Raw genomic sequence first — 24,445 nt, forward strand, 5'->3', positions numbered from 1 at the left:
CATTATTTTTTTTTGTTACTATTTGTATAGAGGTATTATATTTTAAATGACCTGAGGGTGCGGAAGTTGTCGAACCGGCCCTGAAGTAACCAATACAGGGCCAGTGGCACCTTACACGCACACACAGGTTGTACTTTTCGTCGCCGATGATCACAGGTGTTCGCGATCGAAAGATCCGATCGTCGGTCCCAAGTGGTCCAGTCATCTTCGTCTAGTGTCGTAAAACGCGTACCTTCGCGAAAAAAAAGGGAAAAAAGAAAATAAAACACAAGAAACGAGAGAAATATTACAACCTGTATTTTAAAAAAAAAGAAGAAAAACCACCGTATGTGTGGTTTATTATTGAAAATATTGTGATCACAAATGTTAAATATCCTTTTGTTCGGGACGTTAAGTTTTTCGTCCCCAGGTGAACTGTGTTGTATATAATGTGACCTAGTGCCCGTGGGAAATGTAAGAACACACGTCAAAGACCGGAACGAGTGCAAAAAAAATGGCTTTCTTATGTCCTGTGCGTATTCGTCGTGGTAAGAAGAAGAAACGTAAGTATTTTTGGATTTTCTATATACGTGTATATAGAGAAAGAAAGAGAGAGAGAGAGAGAAAGCCATCCTTTTTCTCGTGGGTTCCTGCGTCTACCTGTTGCTTATATATTTCAAGGATCGATGATCTTTTTTGAACCCCAGTCACTTTAACAGAAAGTTATACTCTACAGAGCGTTCGAATGTCATTCTCCGATTATATACAGTATTTATACAAAAGAATGAAACAATTACGAAAATTGTAAATTTAGAAAGAAAAGTACTATTTTCCCAAAGGGGGGGGGGGCACTTTCCCCCAAAGGGGAATAAATTTGAAGAAATGAAAATTCTACCTTATTAAACAGTAGGGGATATCTTTCACTTAGTTTTGAAAATGATTGTACCAAAGGTATAACGGGGTTTTTAATGTTCACGTACTTGTATTTACAGAAAAGGAAGAAGACACGAGATCGAAACGAGTTGACAATTTTTGTAATCCGGCAAAATGACATTCGAATCTCTGCTGTAGTGCGAAGGAACAAAAAAAAAATGCTTTGGAAAAAAGATAAATTTAGTTCTTGATAGAGAAAACTATTTTGATAGATAAAAATAATAATGATGCAAATTCGGCTTAAAGAGAAAATTGGATTGATTAGAAAAAAAATTGTAACTAATTCTGTCACAGTCCCCCTTGATTGGTGTAATTTTTCTGATTTTAGCTGGGGTGCATAATTTTAATTTGGAGAAAGATGGAGTCGGGGGTTTGGGTATGGGGACAAGAGTGCCATTGCCTCCTGGACGAATAACAGGAAGTGCCAGTATAGAAACTCTAGTTCGAGTTGGAATCGAAAAGGAAAACGGACTCTCGCCTGATAGTAAAATGGTCATCATTCACGATTTCACTCCGTGTGTGGACGATGAACTTCAAGTCAAAAGAGGACAGGTTGAAAATTTTCTTTAATTAGTGCTGAATTAATTGTAGGTTTTGTACTAACAGCCGAGAAAAAAAATGCTATTTTTGGCATTGAATGCTGACCTAACAAATAAACACTATAGGTACTGGCTACTGGCTAGCAAGAAACCGCTTTTAACCACTAAATATTAGCTGAGAAGAAACTGTTTCTAATCACTAAATATATTGGCTTACAAGAAACTGATTTTAATCCCTAAATACTAGCTACCAAGAAACCGTCTTCAATCCCTAAATACTAGCTAACAAGAAACTGTTTTTAATCCCTAAATACTAGCTAACAAGAAACTGCTTTTAATCACTAAATACTGGCCAGCAAGAATTTACTTCTAATCACTAAATACTAACCAAAAAGAAACCTAAATACCACCCAACAAATGATTAATATTCTCTTCTTGAATTCCGAACACAGATCGTGAATGTCCTCTACAGGGAGAACGACTGGGTTTATGTGATAGCGGCCGACACAAGAATGGAGGGTTTCGTTCCCCATTCGTATTGTGCTCCGTATACATCGCAACTCGCTGAATCGACATTAGCCACACTAATGAATAATGTGAAGAAAAAATTGCCCCGCTCGAATGATAACGAGGGCGATTTATCAAGTACCGGAAGATCGCAGGGTATGGACGCCCAACAGACCGACACTGGTTCAGCATCCGACTGCGAGAGCTATGCAAGAAATATCACAACAGCCGACATCAATGTTAATCGTTCCAATGTATCCCAATCGCAGAATTCCATACAGACAACCCAGTCTCAACCGGATGTGCATCCTTTCTTTAAGGTATATGCTTATTTTGTATTAAATTTGTCTTAATTTGTAAATATGAAGTTGAAAAAAAATATGAATATTGCTGAATAAATATTAGTATCAAAGTTAAAGAGAATTTGTTTTAGGATCCCTCGGCTGGAAGATACATCGTTTTGTACACATTCGTTGCACGTGATGAGAATGACGTGAGCGTTGAGAGAGGTGAATTCGTCACTGTATTGAATCGAGACGATCCCGATTGGTTTTGGGTTCTACGACATTGTGACGGTAATGAAGGTTTTGTGCCATCTGGTTTCGTTTATCCGGGTCATGTACTTCATTCCTATGCGGCAATAACAACGGGAACGACGACCACAACAACGACGACAACCACACCTGGTGATCCACACGGATTAGGTTAGACAATTGTCATTTATTCTTTGTTTACATATTTACAGTATACGTTTACTTATTAATTCTAATGACAAACAAACAAAAATAAATAAATAAATGATTTATTAAAATGCCAGGAGCTAGCAATGGTAATGTCTCAGGAAGTGAGCAGTTGCAGCAAAAAGATTTGAGGGATTTTCGTGATGAGACCACTGGAACGGAATTAGTTGTGCTTTATGATTACAAGGCGCAGGCGCCGGACGATTTATCCGTGAGACGTGCTGATTGGATTTATGCTGATCTCGGTAATCAAACGGTGGATGGTTGGCTTTGGGCGTATGCCCCGAAAACACGAAAATATGGTTTCATTCCCAAGGCCTATGCCCGTCCTCCAGCTATGACAAGTCTATAAATATTAATAGTCGTTTATATAAATATAAATATATAAATATATATATATATAAATTTTGTATCTCCCGTACTTTTATAATTTTCGAGATAATATACACTTTTCTATAGAGACATGTTGGTTTTTCTCTATTTTTGATTTTTTACATATTCGACGAAAGTCGAAATTTTTCGTTCGTGTTTTCTCGGGTTCGACGAACTTGACACGATCAACGCCGAAACGTTTGGTTCGTACATGTTCGTGTCTAGATCGAAACCGAAGCTGCACGAACAGACCCGAAGTTTACAATTTCCTCCATTTGCGATTTCCAATCGGAATTGCGATTGGACTTCGAATCGGGATTTACCGAAGTAGAAATAAAAAGCTGTGATTATTATTGTTTTAAATTACTACTTAGTGTTCATTTGCTAGGATCAGTTTGTAGATTAATTATGTACTTGCCGAATGAGAACAGAAACTTTGGAGACGAAATATTTGTGGAATTTAGACGTTTCAATGGACAATCACGTTGACTATGAAATTGTCGCATCCAGACGAAAGTTGATTGACGAGTCCCTCATGAAGAACAACGCAATCACCGGCCATAAAGATATCGTGTGGACGTTGAGCTCGTCTGAGGGAATTAATTGGTCCACAGTACGTTAACGATCGGATTACTTCCGATTGTAAACCATCGACTGCCTGTAATTTAATGAAGAATTGTTATTTTAACTTAATTAGTTTAGTCTAATTTCCTAATTATGTTCATCCAGGAACCTTCGTTCCTGGATGAACATAATTAGGAAATTAGAACGAAGGTTCTTGGATGAAAATAATTAGGTTAGACTAATTATTTGTAGCCTACTCTAAAACTAAAGATACGAATCTTCTTTTGTTATTTGAATCTAACAAATGTCTTCCGGATAATTTTGAATAGTTTTTTTTTGTAAATTACTTGAATACTGCAGCGTAATGCTCCAGAGGATGAGCCTGATAAATCGAGACCGGCAATCCAGGCTATTATGATATCGCCACAGGAAGGACCCTCACCTCCAGCTTTTGTCTCGTCCTGACAATTCAGCTGATCGATGATCTTCAAACGAGCCGCCAGTACCGGTAGTGGTAAACGATTTCTGTATTTCGGATGAAGCTGATTTCCACTAAATAGTGTCGCTGCAGCGCCCCTAAATTTCCAGTTAGGATGATTTGAATTGCAATAGTGGTAGAAGCAGAAATAGTAGTAGTAGCATTAATAATAGCAGTAACAATAGTAGAAATAGTAGCAGAAGAAATAGTAAAGAAACCGAATAAGCAAAAAACTCACGATACTTTTCCAGAGACGAGCAACAGTGCAAGACACCTCGACGAGCCGTAGGTAAGAGACGAAAAACTGACCAATAGAGTATTTTTAACGCCAGGTTCGACACTAAACACAGGCACCTCGGGATGATCGAACAAAAAATGATGAGTCAGAGCTGAGAGAGCAACAGTTCGTGCACAATCAAGACGTGGACATCGTATCGGTCGTCGTGAACATTCCTGAATCATGTGACAATTAATTTTTAGATCGGTATTTGATGGGCTCGATTCGTCGCGTCTCATTAGATTGCAATAGCTCTTTCGTTGCATTCTGCTCTCGTATATTAAACGATCCTCCCTCGTGTCGCCATGATCTGTTGTTCCATATTCGAAAATTGAGTTTATCGTCTTTGCATTGTTGATTACAGTGTTTTGCATTTTGCCGATTCCGGTTGATAAATTCGGTGCATAACGATTTCGTTGGCAGGGATAAATCTCATCTGGTCGTTTCTGTTGTAGCATGGAAGATTTACTCTGAATCGGTTCCAAACTTGCGTCGTAATTATTGTTTTGTGGATATGGCGAATTTTGGGATTCTGTCGCACAAATTAGGCAGCCTATATCTGAGAAATGATTAGTTTTTCTTTTTTGAAGAATATTAGTTACTGTTGATTAATAATTGAATTTTAATTTCTAGTCTTTCTTTTCTATTTGTGAAATTCTTTTTTGGTAGGATTATTTACTATTTCTACTGTGTTTAGTTATTCTGATTGGTTTGTAGTAATGATTCTGTAATACTGTGGAGTTGGGATTTTGGTGACAGCGGTCGGATTATTTAGCAGAATTCTAGTTTAGATAAAAAAAAAAGAGGAACTTGTGATTAACTCTGCTTCTAAATTAGTTATTTTTCCTAGTGCTTCAAAAAATATGACCACAACAGAACTTGTTAGTGGTTTTTACAAATATTTCTGCTACATTATTTTGATTTCGATGACATGTTAATGAATTCATGTAAATAGTTCGAATTTGGTGGCAGCGGTGGGACTACATTTCGGTTTGACATTGTAATTAGCAGATGAAACAACAAAAAGGGTAATTAATGCAGACTTTCCGAATATTTTTGTAAAATTATCTACACTTTGATGACTTGTTAGTGAATTCATGTAACTATTTCGAATCTGGTGGCAGCGGTGGGACTACTTAACAACTAATTATCATAATTAGCAGACTTTTGTGCTTTTTGTTTTTGAATGTTATTTCGTTTAATTTATAGAAAAGATTCAAAAATCGAAAAAATTTATTGAAAAATTGCAATTTCTGAATGAAGTTACCGGGTCGAATGGCGAAACGTTGCACGCATCGATGACAAAGAAAATGTCCATGTGAACAAGCAAGTGCTTGCTCATAATTGATGTTATTATCTCTGAGATTCGTGGAACTGACACTGACATGACAAGCGGCACAAATTAATCCCGAGTTCACTAGATGATCACTTGACCTGTCATCTTCTTCCTCATCATCATTATCACCATTATCGGCAGTATCTAGCCTCTTATAATCGCGCATCTCTTTATCATTTCTTGGATATCTTGCTCTAGGCACTGGAATAACTGGAATCTAAAAATTGTACCGAAAAAAAATTAAACCAGCCTTCCCCTTTTTTTGGAACTGAAAATTTTGTTTTAAATTTTGAAGCAGCTTTTTAGAAATTTCTTTTTAAATACTTTGGGAATTACATGGCATTACAGGTATTACAAAATAAATAAATAAATAAATAAATAAAAGACTTTAATACTTTTAATGTTTTAATTTTTAATACTTTAATATTTCTGATAGTTAAAAGAAATTAAATTCTTGAAAACAAAATAGATTTTTCAAAGAGAAACACTTGAAATAATAAAGAAAAGAAACAGTAAAATTTCTTTTTTTTGAAATGCTTTAAAAAGAAGTTTCTACACTTTATAAAAAAAAATTTGAGAAAAAGAAGAAAATGTCACATTACTTGAGAAGTTGTATCACGTCCTTTGTAATTATTTTTTTCAAACGTCTCGTTATTTTTTTTAATAGTAATTCGATCCGTTTTTTCCATTCCTATTAGAGTTTTTCATCTGTTATCTGAAGATTAAAATTCGATAACCTTTAGACTCTGTCGTGTGTTTTTGAGCTCACGAACTTCTGGACAATGACGATAATACTATAGTAATAATAATAATATTGATGACGATGTTGTACAATTTTGTTGTTATTTTAAATGATATTTTCTGTTGTTTACAATTTGAGCTAATGACACAATAATATTTACCAACATTTATCGTACAGAAAATTTTGTGATGTTATTCATTTCTCCTAAAGTTGCTAATAAATAATTTTTGACAGGGAATTTTATTAATTTCTCCAAATTTCTTGCTAGGTAATGATTATAATAGAACAATTTCTTTTAAATTTACAATTAAAAGTGATTATTTGAATATACTTTTAAAAATTATCACTGAAGGGACATTTTGACAAAACGAAAGACAAAAATTTTGTTACCTGATTTTCTGCTATTTGAAGTTGTAGATGAGAGAGAAATTTTTCTTTTGTTTTGAAGGGAATCAATGAGTTTTTTAAAATTCACATTTTTTTGCAATTATAATAGTAATGACAACTACCTATTGTCTATTAGAAAATTTGGAATTGAAAAATAAAATTTCCTATTTTATGCAGTAAAATATATTTTTAAGATACGGAAAAAAAATTCTTTTCTAGGAAATTTTTATGATACGACGAATTTATTTATTAATTTTTTAATAATCAATTAATTAATAAATCAATAGATAAAGGTTGATTTATTATTGACAAATAAATTTATTAATATGCAATTAACTAATTAATTTTTTTTATAAATAATACAAATTATTTATAATTAAATGATAATATATCAATATAAAAATTATAATTATTATTAAAAATTATAATTATTATTATACAAATAAAATAATACCACACGGTGATAATAATAATAATGAAAAGAAATAAATTTATTTAAATTTAATATTAAACTAATTTTCCCGAATATTGAACTTTTAATTTTTTTAACATTGCAAAGAAGTTATGGAGTTATTAATTAACTGATTTTTAATGTATTTTTCTTATTTCATTTAAAATTTTTAAAAATAAATTTTTTAAAAGTTAAAAATTTTATTTAATTCTTTTTTGAAATTATTAAAATTAATTTTATATTTCTTTATTTCATTTTTTTTATTAAAATTGGTTATTTAAATAAATTAGGATAGAAGGATTGTCATTTAGAGAGATCAGACTACAATCAGATAACATTATTATTACGTTGCTTTTTTTTCTTTTTTTTTCTTTTTATTTATCACTGTGTTTCAAACACATAGTCGAATTGATAGCAGTAACTTAGTTTTATCTTAAAAACTATTTCGTTTTGCTTTAATGAATCATTATAATCACACTCGGCATAAAAAGTATAAAAAAAAACATTTTGTTTTGATACAAAATAAAATATTTTAAACTAAAAAATAGAATTTTCATTAGTTTTCTCTAAATGCAATATGATTTTGAAATTCATCGTTTAAAAATTTTCTCAGAATAATTTTTTCTTTTTTCCTTAAATTTTTGAGAATAATTTTTGCATTTTTACTTTTTCAATATAGCAGTTGTCTCGAGAAAATATGTTTCAAGAATTTTTTTTATCGATTTTGTGTTGGAAATTTTATTTATTTTTTATTTTTTTTGTAATGAAACGATGAATTTTAAATTTATGGAAATTGAACCTTTGATGTGAAAATTTTACGTATAAACAAGCAAAGGTTCAATTTCGTTTGAAAATTGATGGTACATTTTTTTTAATTATATTGTTAAAAATTATATTTTTGAAATTATATTTTTAAAATTATATTTTTGAAATTATATTTTTAAAATTACATTTTAAAAAAATTAGAATTTTTAATTATTATTAAAATATATATAATTTTGAAATTATATTCTCTTACATTATTATTAAAAAAAAAATATATTTTTGAAATTATATTTTTGAAAATTATTATTTTAAAAATATTTTTAATAATCGTTTTAAAAACAATTTGTTCAAAAAATAATTTTCCAAAATCATTTGAAAAGAATTGTTCTTAAAAAATCATTAACGATGAAAATTCGATTAAAACAAATATAATTTTTTTTTTCGTTTTTGGTATGATTAACTTCCAAAATCAATGCCTTTCATATATATATAGAAAACTACAAAATAACCAAACTTATATTTTACAAATCGAAGAAATAGTTTTTGATTATTATATTTAACTAGGATTTTTGTGTACAATAATCAGTATTTTATTAAGCGCGCTAAAATCACAAAACTATTTACATAAATGTCGTCGATTGCCGGAGGAATTTCATTGACAGAATTAAATTTTTGATAATACGAATACCATTATTTTTTTTTTATTGGCAAGAAACTGTCAATAGTTAAGTGGTTAAAAAATAATAGTATATCCCTCGATTTAAATTAACTTGTTGCACAAGTCAAAGAAAATAAAAACAATTATTTATTTACAACGAAAATTATTGGGGGAAGTATTTTAGCTTTTGACACAAAATCACCTGTTCGCTTTATTATTTTCTCTAAATTTTTAAATGAAAATTATTTCTTTCAAATTAATAATTTTAATTATTAATCATTTAATTATACACAAATTAATAGTTTTGATTTTAATTTTTTTTGTAATTTAATTATTCGGTTGATAATATTAGTTATCAATAACTAAATTCAATAGTGAATATTTATCATCAAGTACTAATGAATTATCAAAAACTGTTTTTATCGTATTTTTTCAATTAATAATTTCAATAATTATTCAATAATCACAATTACTAATTAATTATTATAATTATTAGTTAATAATTGCAATTACTAATTAATAATTACAGTTACTAATTAATAATTACAATTACTAATTTTTAATTACAATTTTTAATAATTAACTGCAATTACTAATTATTATTCCAATTACTAATTAATAATTACAATGAATAATTATCTAGCAATTTAATTTGATTATTTTAAACTGAATAATTTAATTAACAATTTTAATTATCAATTTATAAATGTTTTTTTTTAACATTATAAGCTGAACTTGCGTGTTTTTTTATCACATAGATATAATCATTCGTTTAGTGATTGCCAACGAATAGTAAATTTTGAGCATTTTTTTTTTATAACGAAGTCCTTAAATCTCTTCGTCGAAATTTCTTTGAAATATTTTGTAACAGGCGTTAAAAGTTTTAAGAATTAATTTTCTTTACAGTTTATATTTCTAATTAAAATGAATTATAATTATTGTTATAATATATTAAATTTGGTAATTCTGTCAAAAAAAAAAAAATAAAGTAATAAGACATTTTTGTTCGTTAAAAGTTGACTACAAAAAGTTTGTTAATAATAGTTTGAAAATCATGTTTAAGAACACAATTATTGTTATTTGTTCAACTTACATTTAACAATGAAAGTTTCGACTTTCTATAAATTTTTTTTTTATTTTATTTTTTTGAGAATAGGATATTTTTGTATTTTTTTTCTTTTTTTTTTAAACTTGTAATAATATTTTTTTATATCTAACGTTAACAGACATTAGATTATTTAGTAAATGAGATAAGAAGAGAACAGTTTTAGTTAGAAAGAAAATATTTCTTTTTGTTTATAGTTTGGAAAATAGTTAACAAATTTTTAAATATGTTTTGTGATTTTGGAAAAGTGTGGAGAATTTTTTTATTTTTTTGATTTATTTACACGAAACTAGCACCAGTGTTGATCGGAGTTTTTTTTTTAGTTACATTTTGTATTTTATATTTTTTGAAATAGAAATTTTTGGATTATATTTTAATTATATAAGTTGACAATTATAATTTTTTTAATATTTACATTAAAAAGGTCTTATTTAAATTTAAATATTTAAATTTAAAATTTATGAATTATTATAAATATTCTAATTTAAAATTTGATTATTATTAGAATTATTTGACTCTGATTAAATTAAATTAATTAAAATTTTGAATAGTATTTAAAATACTTAATATTACAAATAATCAAAGTTTTTACTTCGATTATTTTATTTTCAATTAACATAATTAATTACATTTTAAAACTGAATTTTCTGAATTTGATTTTCAATGTTAAAATTGAGTTTTAAAATTAAAATATTTTGAATCGTTATTAAAATATTCAATATTACAAATAATATAATTTTAAATTCGATTGTCTTATTTTTAATTATCGTAAAGAATTAAATTTAAAAATTGGATTTTCTAAATTTTATTTTTAAAATAAAAATTTTTAATTTGAATATTTTGAATCGTAGATATTTAAAATATTCAATATTACAAATAATATAATTTTAAATTCGATTGTTTTATTTTTAATTAACGTAAAGAATTAAACTTAAAAATTGGATTTTCTAAATTTGATTTTTAAAATTATAATTTAAAATTTGAATATTTTGAATTGTATTTAAAATATTCAATATTACAAACAATTAAATTTAAAAATTGAATTTTCTAAATTTGAATACTTTGAAATATTTAAAATTCAAAATACATATTCAAATTTTAAAGTTGATTTTCATAATTTTAATTTTCAAAAAGATTCAATTTAAAATTTGAATATTTTGAATCATATTTAGAATATTCAATAATAAAATTTTAAATTCGATTATTTTAAATATAATTAAAATAAATAATTCAATTTTAAATTTGATCATTTCGAATTAGAATAAATTTAATTTCTATTAATTAAATTTAAAATTTGAATTTTCGAAAATTTCCTTTCTAGTTTAAAATTTTTTTATTTTTATTAACTTAAAAGTTATCAATTTATTTTTATTTATTTATTTATTGAATAAAATAAATTGAATTCAAATTAAATTCGAAAGTTGATCATTTTAAACTGGAATAAATTATATTTTCAATAATAAAAATTCAAATTTGAATTTTTTAAATTTGAGTTTTAATATTCAAGTTTTAATTTCGAATATTTTGAATAAAATCTAAAATACTGGAGCTTTAAAATTCATTATTGACTTGTTATTTTTATTAATTATTAATTTAAAAATTACTAATCAAATTTGAAACTTGATAATTTTAAAATGTAATGAATTATATTCTAATTAATTAAATTTTAGGTTTTAATTTCTAAATCTGATTTTTAATATTAAAATTCGAAGTTGAAATATTTCGAACCAAATTTAAATATATTTAATTAAATTAACTATTTTTTGTTTTCATTGTTATTATTTTTAAAATTGACAATCAAATTTAAAATTAAATCACTTTAAATTAGAATACGTTGCAGTCAATTTTTAATATTTTAATTTGATTTTGAATCTAAAATTTGATTTTAATTACTTTTTCCAAATTATGTAACATTCTAAAAATGTTTCGTATATTTTTTCCTTTTTTTCGAATTGGAAAATTTTTCCACACTTTTCCTAAAATCTACGTTTATAAAATTTGGTAATTATTTTCTCTCTCTTCTTTCTTTTCTCTGAGTGTAAAAAAATTAATTTTTTTTTTTTTTCAAAAAAAGGCATTATTGAAATAATTCTGCACCTGGTGCAGAAGTTAAAAATTGGCACTAATAAAATCGAGACTTTAAGCCTCGTTTTTTTTTTTAGTTTATGATACTTTTTAAAAAATATCTTTTTCCTTCACGAGATTCTCAAAAAAAGAAGAGTTCGGAAATTATAAATAAATATTTTTAAATATCGCTCCTCAATATCGTCATCGCATTTTTTCCATTTAGTAAAAACTAATTTACCTCATAACATTTTCGGTACGTTGTCATGTTTACTGCGCGGCAAGTTTTACCATTTTTTTGTTGTCTTACCTTCTTATTTAAATATTATAAACTTTCAAACACTTGTATCACATTTTTTTTTGTTTCACTCGATTTAGGCGTCTTTTTTTCGTATCTTAAATTTCTTATTGAGTAATTTTGAGTTCGCAATTATCGGTGCACATTAATTTATGCCTCGCATTTGCCAGTCTTTCGACACTCACTGTTTGTAAATTTTTATTACTCGAATTTTCGAATAGACCCTTTAAATTTTGTTTGTCGCCCAAATCAATCATACTACAACTTTTATCCTTTGACATACCGAATGAATTACGAAATATTGAAAGTAGAGGTAATTCTTTCGATGGGCAGTTTGGTTTTTTAAACTCCTCATTAGCATTTAATGACAATTCGCGATTAATGTCTAATGATTTTGTTGATTTTGAATTGAAGAGATAATTTCTTTTCACTGGCGATGAACTTAAACTGTGAGTTGTAAAATTTTTATCGACCATCGTTGGTGTTATTTGTACTTTTTTAATATCTGATTTTTCCGTTCTTGAATTATTATCAGTGTGTTGGGATTTTTTTTCAGAATCAACGTGACTTGAATTTTTTTGCAATTTTTCATCATTATCATCGATAATATTCGATGGTAATTTTTTTTCTACTAATTGTAAATTGGAAGAATTGGTGATATTTTGAGATTCTTTATTATTATCATCATCGTCGTTGGTGATTGTTGATTTATCGACGCTCTGCTGTCTCTCGAGTTTTGCTCTACTGAAGGTGAATTGTTTCATATTCACTGGACTATTACTTAATGATTTTGAAATACTATTTTTCAGGGCGTCTTTCGATTTATTGAATATCGAATTAATTGGACTTTGCGCCAACGATTGCCAGCCTTGATAATTTAGGGAAAATCTTGTTGCTGGTTGTGAATCAAATTTCACAAGTTCATTATCATTATTTTTTGTTAATTTCTCGAGTGTTGATAATTTATCGAGTGCCTCGTTATTATCATCGGTAAAATTATTATTTCCCTTGCCCAGGGATATTTCATTTAATTTTTTCATACTCGCTTGCAATTCCAATTCCCATTGGCTTGACGTGGATTCCATTCCGTCAACGGATCGTCCACCGAGACTCTCTACGCGTTGCTTCAATTCCAAAACGTCCTGAAAATTTTTATTTTGTTATTAGAAATTCAATTTTTTTTCGAATTGACTCAAAATTCAATTAATTATTGAAATTTTAAATTCAATTGATTATAGAATTTTTCTATTCAATTAATTATTGCAATTTTTTAATTCAATTAATTTTTGCATTTTTTAAATCAATTAATTATTGAATTTTTAATTCAATTAATTATTGGAATTTTTCAATTCAATTAATTATTGAATTTTTTAATGCAATTAATTATTCAATTCAATTAATTATTGGATTTTTCAATTCAATTAATTATTGAATTTTTTAATTCAATTAATTATTAAATTTTTGAATTCAATTAATTATTTAATTTTTTAATGCAATTAATTATTCAATTCAATTAATTATTGAATTTTTCAATTCAATTAATTATTGAATTTTTTAATTCAATTAATTATTAAATTTTTCAATTCAATTAATTATTTAATTTTTTAATGCAATTAATTATTCAATTCAATTAATTATTGAATTTTTCAATTCAATTAATTATTGACATTTTGCGGACAATTTTCATCTGTTTTTAAAAAAAAGCTAGTTTTTCTCGACTTATTTTCAAAAAATGCATCTTTTTCGACTTCTCTTACAAAAACGTCGGCGAATTTCACAACGTTTTTGGTCAACGATTGAAGAAAATATTTTTCTCGAAGAAAAAAAAACAAATTTTAAACATTTTAGAGAAATCAATTATTTAAAAAATTTTTAATTGAAATTTAATAAAAAAATGGATTTTAAAATTTCAATTTTAAGCATTTTTTTTTTGCATTTAAGATGTCCAAAAATTCTCTTAAAAATTCACTTACAAACAAAAATTTTAGAAAAATTATGTTAAAATATTTTTTGAAAACTAATTCTTAGAATTTTTTTAGTATCATTTTTTAAAATTCAATTATTTTAAATATTTCCCGTTACATTTTCAATAATTCACCTTCATAATTTTAGAAATGAAACTAAACAATTACAATAATGATCATTATCAGAAATTGAATTTTTTATATTTAAATAATTTGATTCTCGAAGAACTTTAGAAAAATTATTAACAATAATTGATTTCGAGAAGAAGTTTAATTAAAGTTTTAGAAAATAACTATATTTTGAAAGTTAAAATTTTTGGACATTCTTGGAAATTGATATTTTTAAAATCTTATTTCTGTGAAAAAATAAATTTTCATTAAAATTCTTAAATAATAAAATTATTTTCAATTTAATTTTAGAAAATTTTAATTATTTCCAAAAAATAAAATATTTTAAAAAAATAAAACTGAAATAATTTAAAAACCTAATTCTTCAGAATGTTAAATAAAATTTTCTAAAATGTTTATTTTTAAAGAAAATTTTAAATTTAAATATTTTTAAAAAATTGAATTAATATTTTTTGAAAACTGTTTTCCTTCAGAATTTTAAATAAAATTATATAAAAACTAAACAATTTTTTAAATAAATATTGAATATTCATTAATTTCTTGACAGTAGTTGTAATTTAAAAAAATTTTTTTTTAAAACCTTCGAAAATTCAATTATTTTTTACGAAAAAGAAAATTGCAACTGTTTCTATCTAAAATCTTTTCTGAGTTATAATTATTACTATTAATAACTTTAAGAAAGTTATTCTAGAATTTAATTATTGAAAATAGATTTAATTATTTTCAGAAATAAGAAATCAACTGAAAGAAAATTGAATGAAAACTCAAGTTTTTTAATTTTTTCAAAATTATGCTTGGGCACGGAAAATCAGAATTTTTTGAAGTAATTCTAGACGTCTAAATCTTCTTTTGTAATTGTAATTCTAGAAGTTTGATATTTTTTTAGTACTTTTGATAAAATTCCCTATTATTTTACTGATTTTCCTGAAGTGTGTTAATTCTGTGCATTAAATCGAAAAGAAAAATTTGATTCTTACATCGAAATCCTTTTCTCGATCGTCCAAGTCAGGATCACTACTTGCTATTGAATTTATTCTACTGATTTTAATTTTATTTAATTCCGCTTCATAGTTGAGACTTTCTTCGGGAGTAATGAGCTCGGCTCCTACACCTGGCTCTCGCGGTCCATTTGCTACAATATCTGAAATTCAAAATAGTATATAAATAATATATCATTAAAATTCTAATTAAAAATAAAAAAGAAGAAGAAGAAGAAGAAGTTTTTTTACCATAATCTCTTCTGCGCTCGTGTATTTGGTTACTAATTTCCTCCAAAGTTCGCAGACTAGCGGCATAAGCGTTTTTTGCTTCCTTGACTTTTTTCTGTAATTCCTCGACGCGTTGTTTTTGTGTGACCAACATTTTATCGCACTCCGCTGTCATTTCGAAAAAAGGACGCGCCTTATTTATTGAACGACGGTATTTTTCTTCTAATTCTTGGACCTTTCTTTCCGCCTCCTCGAAAAGCATTTTCCGTCTGTGATGTTCCCTTGCGCACGCAGCCTTTTGGTTCTCCGCATCCATCACCTGTTTTTTCACCAAATAATTATTGTTTTGTTCTCTTTATTATTTTCTAATAATTTTCTATTATTTTAATGTGCTTAAACTTCGAAAATTTAAATTTTTGTACTTCAAGTTCAATCTGCTAGTTAATTCTTTCGGATGCATATTTTATTATTCCAAATTTTTTAAATCTATAAATTTTTTGGTTCAGGTTCTAAAAAGCGATCTTTTTTTGTCATAAATAAATAAATAAATAAATAAATAAATAATGTGAAATTGAGAAAATAAAAATCCGTTACTTTGACCAAAAGAAGTATAATTTGGTACAATGGTGTTATTTTCTTTTTAAAGTACCGGATAAATTTTATGTAACAATTTACAAAAACTTTCCACTTATGTTGGATAGTGTACGTGAATATAAAGTACTTTATTAGCATTTGTGGACAATACGAAATGTTCGTTGATCTATTGACCGCAAATAGCTGTAATTGACATATTGTAATAATCTCCTGCGTCGTTGACGAATATTGATTTTAAAATTCGCGCACACTTGAGATTTTATTTGTCATTCTTTTCCTCAATGTCAGTATTTGACATTGATTTTTCCTAATTTTTTAGTTTACTTTCTTATTTATCCTCGCTTTATAAATTCTCACTGAAGGGAAAAGAATTTCAAACATTTTAATGTTGGATTTGAATAAAAATTACAATTTTTTTATCGAAAAACGTTTGTTTTTTTAAGTAACTACGTTGGTTTTTTTCTTGTTTGCTTCTTGGCAAAGAATTATAATTTTTAATCTTTCGTGAAGTTCATAGCGTTCATAATGCTTTAGATTATGAAGGAAAACTATTTTTGTCCAAACAAAATTTTACAATATTAAACTGATCAACAATTTAGAAAACAAAAAATCCGTATAGGCAAAAAATATTATTCGCAATCATCTTTTAAAGAATTATTGTTTTTTTTATAAAAAACCGTTTTAGTTATGACTTCTTCAGTTGAGTTCATTTTTATTTTCTATTTTAATGATGAACGTGAAATATGAATATGAAATAGAAAAGAATAATTCAATAGAGCCTCCCACTCACAATTTCTATTTTCAAATAATCAAGGACTTATTAAAAAAAAAGAATTTTGATTTCGCTTACTTTGATCGTTGCGTGGCTCAACATATCCTGCCATGCTTCATCAAAGTTCCACTCGTGTTGATGTGACATAAATCTCGATTCGGCAAGAGCAACAGTTTCTTTGGCTGCTGCATGAATTTCGTTTGCTCCCGAGAATAATTTTGCCTGCTTTTGACACTGTTTCTAATTATCAAAAAAGTAGTTAATTACAATATGAATTTTTAAATTGTGAAAACAAGGAAATAAAAATAAGAGAAGAAATAAATAGAAGTTAGAAAAATATCATCGATAATACTTACTCGTGCTTCTTCTACCACTTTTAAAGCTTGGAAGTAGCATCTTGATTTTTCGATGCAACTGTTTCCTAATTTACATTTTATTTCATCTGATCTTCTTCCAGTGTCAGAGAGCAATTGCTTGTACGCTGTATTAGCGTCCTGCAAACCAAAAAAAAAATTTTATTCATTTCTAGAATTTTCAACTAAAATTCTTCTTTAAGTCAATTTTTTAAAAATTATTTTCAAAAAAGTTTTTTGTGAATTTTCAAATTCTTTTGTTTAGAATTTAATTTTACGAAATTTCGATTATATTGACATTCTGTAATTAAATATATTAGAAATTAAAAACTTTAAATAATTAAAAAAAAATTCCATTAAACTTATTGAGAAAAATTAATTCTATAGAATTATTAATTAAAAGTATAAAAAATTCAAATTTTTAAAGATTTTAATTTGAAATTCATTTTTTTAAATCAATACCTATTTATTTGAAAATTCTACGAGAATTCAATTATTTAACTATAAAAATAAATATTATTTTTATTAAACAATTGAATGTTTCTTAAAATTGATTTTTTAATAAAGAATTTTATAAACAAATTTTTAAATAATTGAATTCTCTTGACAAATTTTAATAAAATTTTTAAAAATAATTGCATTTTTCGAGAAATTAGATGAAAATTTTATTTTAAATAATTGAAATTTAACCAAGAATTTTATTAAAAGTTTTGAAAATGACTGAATTTTGGAGAAAAATTTTATTATACATAAAGATAATTTAAATTTTGACAAGAATTTTCGTAAATTGTTAAACATAATTGGATTTCTGAGAAGAATTTTATTAAAATTATTTTGAAAAAAGTTGAATTGTTACGCAAAGAATTTCATTAAAATTTTTGAAAATAATACTTAAATTCTAAAAATAAATTTTAGCAAAGGTTATTAAAATAATTAAATTTCTTTGATAAATTTTAATAAAAATTTTAAGAAGATAACTATTTTCGAGGAATTCCATTGAAATTGTTTTAAAAATAATTGAAATTCAGCATTGAGTTTTATTATTAATAAAAATAATTGAATAATACATGAAAATAATTTGTAAATAATTGAATTCATGTGAAATTCTTATTATTTATGAAAATAATTAAATGTTTGCGTAGAATTTTATTAAAAATTTTTTCGACAGATTGAATTCTTTTAGGAATTTTTATTATATAGTAGTAGATATTAAAAAATCATTGAATTAATAAGGATTAAAGAATTTTATTAAAATTTTTGAAAATAATTGCATTTCTGAGAAGAGTTTTACTACTTTCGAAAATAATTGAATAATTAGAAAATTACAAATTGAATTTAAACTAAATATTTTTAATTTTACCGAAAGCGAAAAAAATAAATTCTTTAATGGAAAAAGCTTTCCTAAAAATTATTCTTTTTGCATTAAACAATTTCCTAAATGTTTCATATCGTCGGAAAATTATTATCTACATATCAATGATTTTTAATTACGCATCATTGGTTGTAAATTTTCTCTTTATGATAATTTTATCGTTAATTTAAATTCAGGTCATTATTCTAACAATCGAATATTATTTACTGTTGTCAAAAAAATTATTATTATTATTATTATTATAATAAACCATTAATAATGATTAAAAAATGGTTTATAATAATGAATTTAAATTCGTACGAAATAATTGTTATTCAAGTAAATAATTCAAGTAAATTCAAGTAAATAATTTGCTTCAAATAAAGAGAATAATTGTTTCAAATAATTATTGGTTCAAATTTATTTGATTTAAATAAAAATTATTTGATTCAAGTAAATATTTATTTGATGCTAGTAAATATTTGATTCAGGTAAATATTTATTTGATTCAGGCGTATATTTATTTGATGCAAGTAAATATTTAATTCAGGTAAATATTTATTTGATGCAAGTAAATATTTAATTCAGGTAAATATTTATTTGATGCAAGTAAATATTTGATTTAGGCAAATATTTATTTGGTCCAAGTAAATATTAATTTTATTCAAGTAAATATTTATCTGATAATAGACAAGTTGTTACTTGAATCAAATGCATTTATTTTTTAGTCTAATTTAGTCGAAAAGTCGCTTTAATTTATTCGAAAAAGTCCCTTTAATTTAGTCAGAAACTCCCTTTAATTGATAAAAAAGTTCCCTTTTAGAGAAAATTTCTTTTAATTGACAAAAAAAAAATCTCTTTAATTGAAAGAGAAAGCTCTATAAATAATAATTGTATAGAAATCATTTTTCTGCATATTTACTTAATTGGCATGTAAATGTAGATTTAATTACTTTATAAAATGAAAGAGCACATTATTTTTTTTTGTAATAATACTGGTACAAATGCTTGGATGAATAAATAATTAGTAATCGCATAAATCGTATTGAATGCGCGGCGAAATATGAAAATACAATTATAAATGATTGGAGACATCCTCTTCTTTTGAATTCATAAATAAAATGAGAGACAAAATGATGGCTCTGTGAGAAAGATGATACAGTAAGCAAATGCAGTCACATTCATAGAGATTGTTATTTTTAGAATATTATGAAATGAAAAAGCACACTTTTATATACTCACATCTAACTCTATCTCGAGTTTATTAATATTATCTGTTGCATTGTTTAAACTCTCCAATTCGATCTGCAACAAAAGATTCATTCATGTTGTTCAAAAATCTCAATATAATCGAACTCCAATATTTATTAATAATAATTTACAATTATTTTTGTCAATATTATTTTTATTTTTTATTTATTTATAAATTATTACAAAGCCCAACAGTAAAAACCATTAACTGTTACTATTATTATTGTTATTATTACTACAATTATTTTTATTATTACCACTGTTATTGTTATCAAATAATTTTTATTTGAGTGAATTAAATTATATTTGAATCAAATAAATTATATTTGAATCGATAATTATCCTCATCAGTATTTGAGGCAAATACCATTTAGTTGATTTAAATAAAAATTATTTGATTCAAGTAAATATTTATTTGATAAGAGTTAAAAAGTATATTTTGAATCAAATACAATTTTTCAGTGTACAATTATTGTTATTATTACTATTAGTATTGTTATTATTCTTACAATTTTATTATATTTTTCTTATTCATTTCTATTTATTTACAATTTCTTTCTAATTTCTTTATCTTTTTTTTACTTAAATATATTTGTTTAGACTCTTAGAAAATTTAAAATTATATCATAACTTCCATATTTTTAAAAATTAAAATAATAATAATAACAATAATAATTAAAAAAATAATAATAATAATAAGAAAAAATATATTTAAAAATTAAAAATATAAAAAATACGATTACTTATTACTATCATTATTATTATCACAGTTTTCTTAAAAGTATCAAGTTGATACTAAAGTGGATCAAATTGATATTGAAAATTGATCTAAATTTTTGATTTGATCCACATTTTTGGTATCAATTCGCTGCCATTTGATACTTTTAAGTTATAACAGTTATTTTATTATATTTTCTCATTCATTTTTCTTCACTTATAATTTATTTACAATTTACTTATCATTTTATTTACTTAATTTGTTTATTCTTTTGGAAAATTGTAAATTCCGTTGTAACTTTAATAATTAGAAAATTGAAGAAATAATAATAAAAATAATAAATAATAACAAAAATAATAGGATTAAAAAATAATGTATTAAAAAATTAAAAATACAAAAATATGCTACTGAGAAAATTTTTTTTTTAATTGAAAAATAAGTAGCCAACCAAAAAATATATTTGAATTAAACATATTTCGTAATTGAAGTAAACATAATTTTTATTGAATAAAACTTATTGTGTATTAAATAAAAATTATGTTTAATTCAAAAATAATTTTTGGTTGACTGTATACCAATCGTTTATCATTATTATTTTATTATATTTTCTTTTATTTATTTTATTATTTATTTATTTTTATTTATTTATTATTTTTTACATATATATTTATTTACGCTTTTAGAAAATTTTGAATTATATATGATAATTTTGATAATTTAAAAATTAAAATTTCAAATTAAAAAAAATAAAAATAGATAAAAGTGATAAGAAAACAATAGAAATAAGAGAAAATTAATAATAAGTAAAAATTAATAAGAAAGAAGTAATAACAAAACAAAATAATTTAATAATCCCTGTAACAGTAATTACATATATACTTAATGAAGAATCCGAGAAACAGTCGGAACAAAAATTAGTTCAATTCAATTATTTCCTGTATTTTAAATGAAAAAAGCAAATTAAATAGAAAATTCCTCTTGGCAATAAGGTAAAGAATTTAATTTTGAGTATTTTAGACAATTAAAAATTGCATTTGAATAAAAATTATAATTTTGAAAATTCCTCTTGGTGATAAGATGAAGAATTTAATTTTGAATATTTTAGACAATTAAAAGTTGTATTTGAATAAAAATAACAATTTGTTTTTGTAAAATCATAATTTTCTTTAGTAAAATTATAATTTTTTTTGTAAAATCATAATTTTTTTTAGTAAAATTATAATTTTTTTGTTAAAACAAAATTGAAACGTTTGTTAAATATCATCCTCAAGTTTTGAACGTTCAAATGAACGTAATGTTTATTATTAAAAACATTTTGATAAATTACTTTGCAAAAATTTACAAACTTCAATTTCACATTTAAAAACTTTGAAATTAATTTTTTTTTTATAATAACGCAAAATTATTGTAATAAAAATTTAATTTGAAGAAGGAAAAAATAAATTTCGTTCATTTGAACTTTCAGATTTTTGGGATCATTGTTAAATTTTAGGTTATGTTACACTCGAAAAAGTTTCCATTACTAAAAATATTGTAATTTTTACTTAAATACAACGTTTAATTGTTTGAAATATTCAAAATTTTGTTTATTTTTCTTTCGCTAAAATTGACTTAAAAAAATTTTGTTTGTATTTAAAATACGAAATTGGAGTAAAATTTGAAAAACAAAAATAATAATTATCAGTAAGCATTGAAGTAACTTTTATGTCGACTGTCCATTCAGATTCTTCGTGAACCATAAATTTTTACTGACAAAAAAAAGGAACCTTTTTTAATAAAAAAATTTTTTTTTTCCATTTCAATTGAACCTTGATATCCAATTTCGAATCATCATCATCATCATGATCATGATCATTGTTTGAGTGTAAAACCAAGATCAAAACAAAGTATCGACATTTAATGTGTCTCGAGGTTGAATGAATATGACACATTACACACAAACCATTAAATTGTTTCTAATGACTCATTGAAAGCAAATTTGTTTAAAATGATAATAGTCACACAGTTTTTATTTAAATTAAAAAAAACCGTTATTTAAATATTCAAATAATTTCGAAAAAAGGAATTAAAGTCCATTTTGGAGTAAATTATTCCTAAAATTCTTTTATTCTTTAAATTTTTTATTCAATATTTTCTGATATTAAAAATTGAATGATTGAAAATAAATATAAAAAAAATTGTCATTATAAATTGAGAGTAAATGAAAAAATTTATTTAGAAAAATAGATTAAATAATAAATAAAGTGGGACAAGGTGCCAGGAGGTATCAGTTAGATGTAATCAACACATTAATTGTTGTTGATAAAAATTGACACTGTCTGGAGATTACTATTTAGGGAATGATTAAAAATGAAACTATATATGAGAGTTGGAAAATTTTTTCAATTTCTAAATGAAGAGGAAAAAAAGAAGTGTTATTATTTACCTGAATACGGGGATCCAATGGCCCATCGGCGTCGTCTATAACGTTCATACTTTATTTTTTCCGACATTTAATTATAATTTCACGTCATAATTAATAGTTTGTGATTGTTAACAACATTTCATTGAATAAAAATTTGTCAACTTGGTTGAAAATCAAATTCAATTGTTTCAATTGAATGCGCACTTATGTTTTTGTTTAATATTAATTTTTACATTTTTTCTATGCACAACATTCGATGTGCTGTGTGTGGACGAGTCGACGCCATTTTAAAATTTATGCGTCAGTTCTGTATAGTATAAGAGAGGTATACATTGTAAAACGTCAGTTTGGAGCAATTGGAGAGAAAACTCTGCGTTAAGGTTAAGTTGGGCGTGAACAATGAGAAATTTTCGATACTTGTTAATTTTGTGTTACTTTTTTTCCTTTTTTTAAATTTATACTCATTTTTTATTTACTCAATTCTTTTGAGGATTTTTCCCTTAATTTTAGAATTTTATAATTAAACAATTTAATAATATTATTATTCTAATATTATTAGTTATTATTTTATTATTTTGGAGTAATTGATTTTATTTTCAAATTTTTTCCTTTTTTGTAACTGTGACTTTTATTGATTTTTTCTATTTTTGACAGTTATAGTAAATGTGTGTTATTTTTGAAAATTACAGTTAAATTCATGTTTAAAAATTTCTAGAAACGAACTTTTGTTTGTTTTTTGCATTTTTAAACAAAATAGTAATAAAAATAAAATATAGTTTCTTTCATATCTAAAGTGGTAAATTTTTAAAATTCTATTTTCATCGAAATGAGTAAATTATTTTCCTTTTTTTATAATTTTGAAATTTTCGGCTCTTTCTTACCGATGAATGACAGTTTAGATTTCTATAACCACCGGGAAAATTTGAACTGAAAAAATCTTTAAAAAACTTTTTCTTTTCTATGGAAAAAATTATTTATTATGATTATTATATTTATAATAAGAACTAATTTTAGTTTAAAAAAAATATTTAATAAAAAAAAATTGTAAAATAATTATTATTTCATTAATTATTATTAATTAAATTATAATTATTATTTATATTTAAAGTTTAGTTGATTTATACACAGAAAAGATTATTTCATTCAAATAACCAATTACTTGACTATTGTAAATTAAATATTTACTTGTAAGTAATTAAATATTTACAAACAATCCTTATTTGACTCAAGTAAATATTTAATTGAAAATAGTCAACTAATCGGTTATTTGAGTCAAATAATTTTTTTTCATGGTAGTACAACAGAATTTAGTAGAGTAATTATATTCATATAATTATAAGTAATAATAAATTTAATTATAAATAATAAATTTTTATTTTAAAATAACTATTTAATAACAATTTTCAATAAATTGTGAAATGCACCTTAAATTTAATTGAATGGAAATTTCTCTGATTTCAATTTTTAACGGAAGATTTTTTCAATTCAAATTTTTTGACAGAAAAA

At 24.6% G+C, this 24,445-nt stretch overlaps 3 protein-coding genes across 3 annotated transcripts; 1 reads left to right on the forward strand and 2 right to left on the reverse strand.

The window, feature by feature from the left end:
* The first annotated feature begins 91 nt into the window (after positions 1-91).
* On the forward strand, positions 92-3,160 carry LOC122497753 (SH3 domain-containing protein Dlish). Its single transcript, XM_043605023.1, has 5 exons — positions 92-542; positions 1,241-1,464; positions 1,904-2,278; positions 2,392-2,662; positions 2,776-3,160. Exons 1-5 carry the CDS (start codon positions 494-496, stop codon positions 3,048-3,050), a joined length of 1,194 nt encoding a protein of 397 aa, XP_043460958.1. The 5' UTR covers positions 92-493; the 3' UTR covers positions 3,051-3,160.
* LOC122497752 lies at positions 2,912-6,733 on the reverse strand. Its single transcript, XM_043605022.1, has 6 exons — positions 6,328-6,733; positions 5,657-5,942; positions 4,351-4,948; positions 3,982-4,210; positions 3,489-3,728; positions 2,912-3,044 (listed from the first exon to the last, which is right to left on the reverse strand). The coding sequence occupies exons 1-5, from the start codon at positions 6,412-6,414 to the stop codon at positions 3,540-3,542; spliced, it is 1,389 nt and encodes a 462-aa protein (XP_043460957.1). The 5' UTR covers positions 6,415-6,733; the 3' UTR covers positions 2,912-3,044; positions 3,489-3,539.
* A 4,878-nt stretch (positions 6,734-11,611) lies between these two features.
* LOC122497750 (SH3 domain-binding protein 5 homolog) lies at positions 11,612-23,272 on the reverse strand. The gene is made up of 7 exons (XM_043605021.1): positions 22,961-23,272; positions 19,809-19,871; positions 17,219-17,356; positions 16,941-17,102; positions 15,518-15,815; positions 15,266-15,429; positions 11,612-13,337 (listed from the first exon to the last, which is right to left on the reverse strand). Exons 1-7 carry the CDS (start codon positions 23,006-23,008, stop codon positions 12,303-12,305), a joined length of 1,908 nt encoding a protein of 635 aa, XP_043460956.1. The 5' UTR covers positions 23,009-23,272; the 3' UTR covers positions 11,612-12,302.
* Between the last annotated feature and the right edge of the window lie 1,173 nt (positions 23,273-24,445).

This window comes from Leptopilina heterotoma, unplaced genomic scaffold (assembly GCF_015476425.1).
Source record: "Leptopilina heterotoma isolate Lh14 unplaced genomic scaffold, ASM1547642v1 Lhet_136, whole genome shotgun sequence".
In the NCBI taxonomy this organism is placed as follows: Eukaryota; Metazoa; Arthropoda; class Insecta; order Hymenoptera; family Figitidae; genus Leptopilina; species Leptopilina heterotoma.

Excerpts from the sequence above, each read along its gene's own strand:
- LOC122497750 (XM_043605021.1), bottom strand. The coding sequence starts at position 23,008 with ATGAACGTTATAGACGACGCCGATGGGCCATTGGATCCCCGTATTCAG. Across the intron at positions 17,103-17,218 it reads AAGTGGTAGAAGAAGCACGA|AAACAGTGTCAAAAGCAGGC; the intron begins GTAAGTATTATC and ends TTTGATAATTAG. Across the intron at positions 13,338-15,265 it reads ATCGAGAAAAGGATTTCGAT|GACGTTTTGGAATTGAAGCA; the intron begins GTAAGAATCAAA and ends AAAAATTTTCAG.
- LOC122497753 (XM_043605023.1), top strand. The coding sequence starts at position 494 with ATGGCTTTCTTATGTCCTGTGCGTATTCGTCGTGGTAAGAAGAAGAAA. Across the intron at positions 1,465-1,903 it reads TTCAAGTCAAAAGAGGACAG|ATCGTGAATGTCCTCTACAG; the intron begins GTTGAAAATTTT and ends TTCCGAACACAG. Across the intron at positions 2,279-2,391 it reads ATGTGCATCCTTTCTTTAAG|GATCCCTCGGCTGGAAGATA; the intron begins GTATATGCTTAT and ends AATTTGTTTTAG.
- LOC122497752 (XM_043605022.1), bottom strand. The coding sequence starts at position 6,414 with ATGGAAAAAACGGATCGAATTACTATTAAAAAAAATAACGAGACGTTT. Across the intron at positions 4,211-4,350 it reads CTCGTCTCTGGAAAAGTATC|GGGCGCTGCAGCGACACTAT; the intron begins GTGAGTTTTTTG and ends CTGGAAATTTAG. Across the intron at positions 3,729-3,981 it reads CATTACGCTGCAGTATTCAA|GCAGTCGATGGTTTACAATC; the intron begins GTAATTTACAAA and ends ATTAAATTACAG.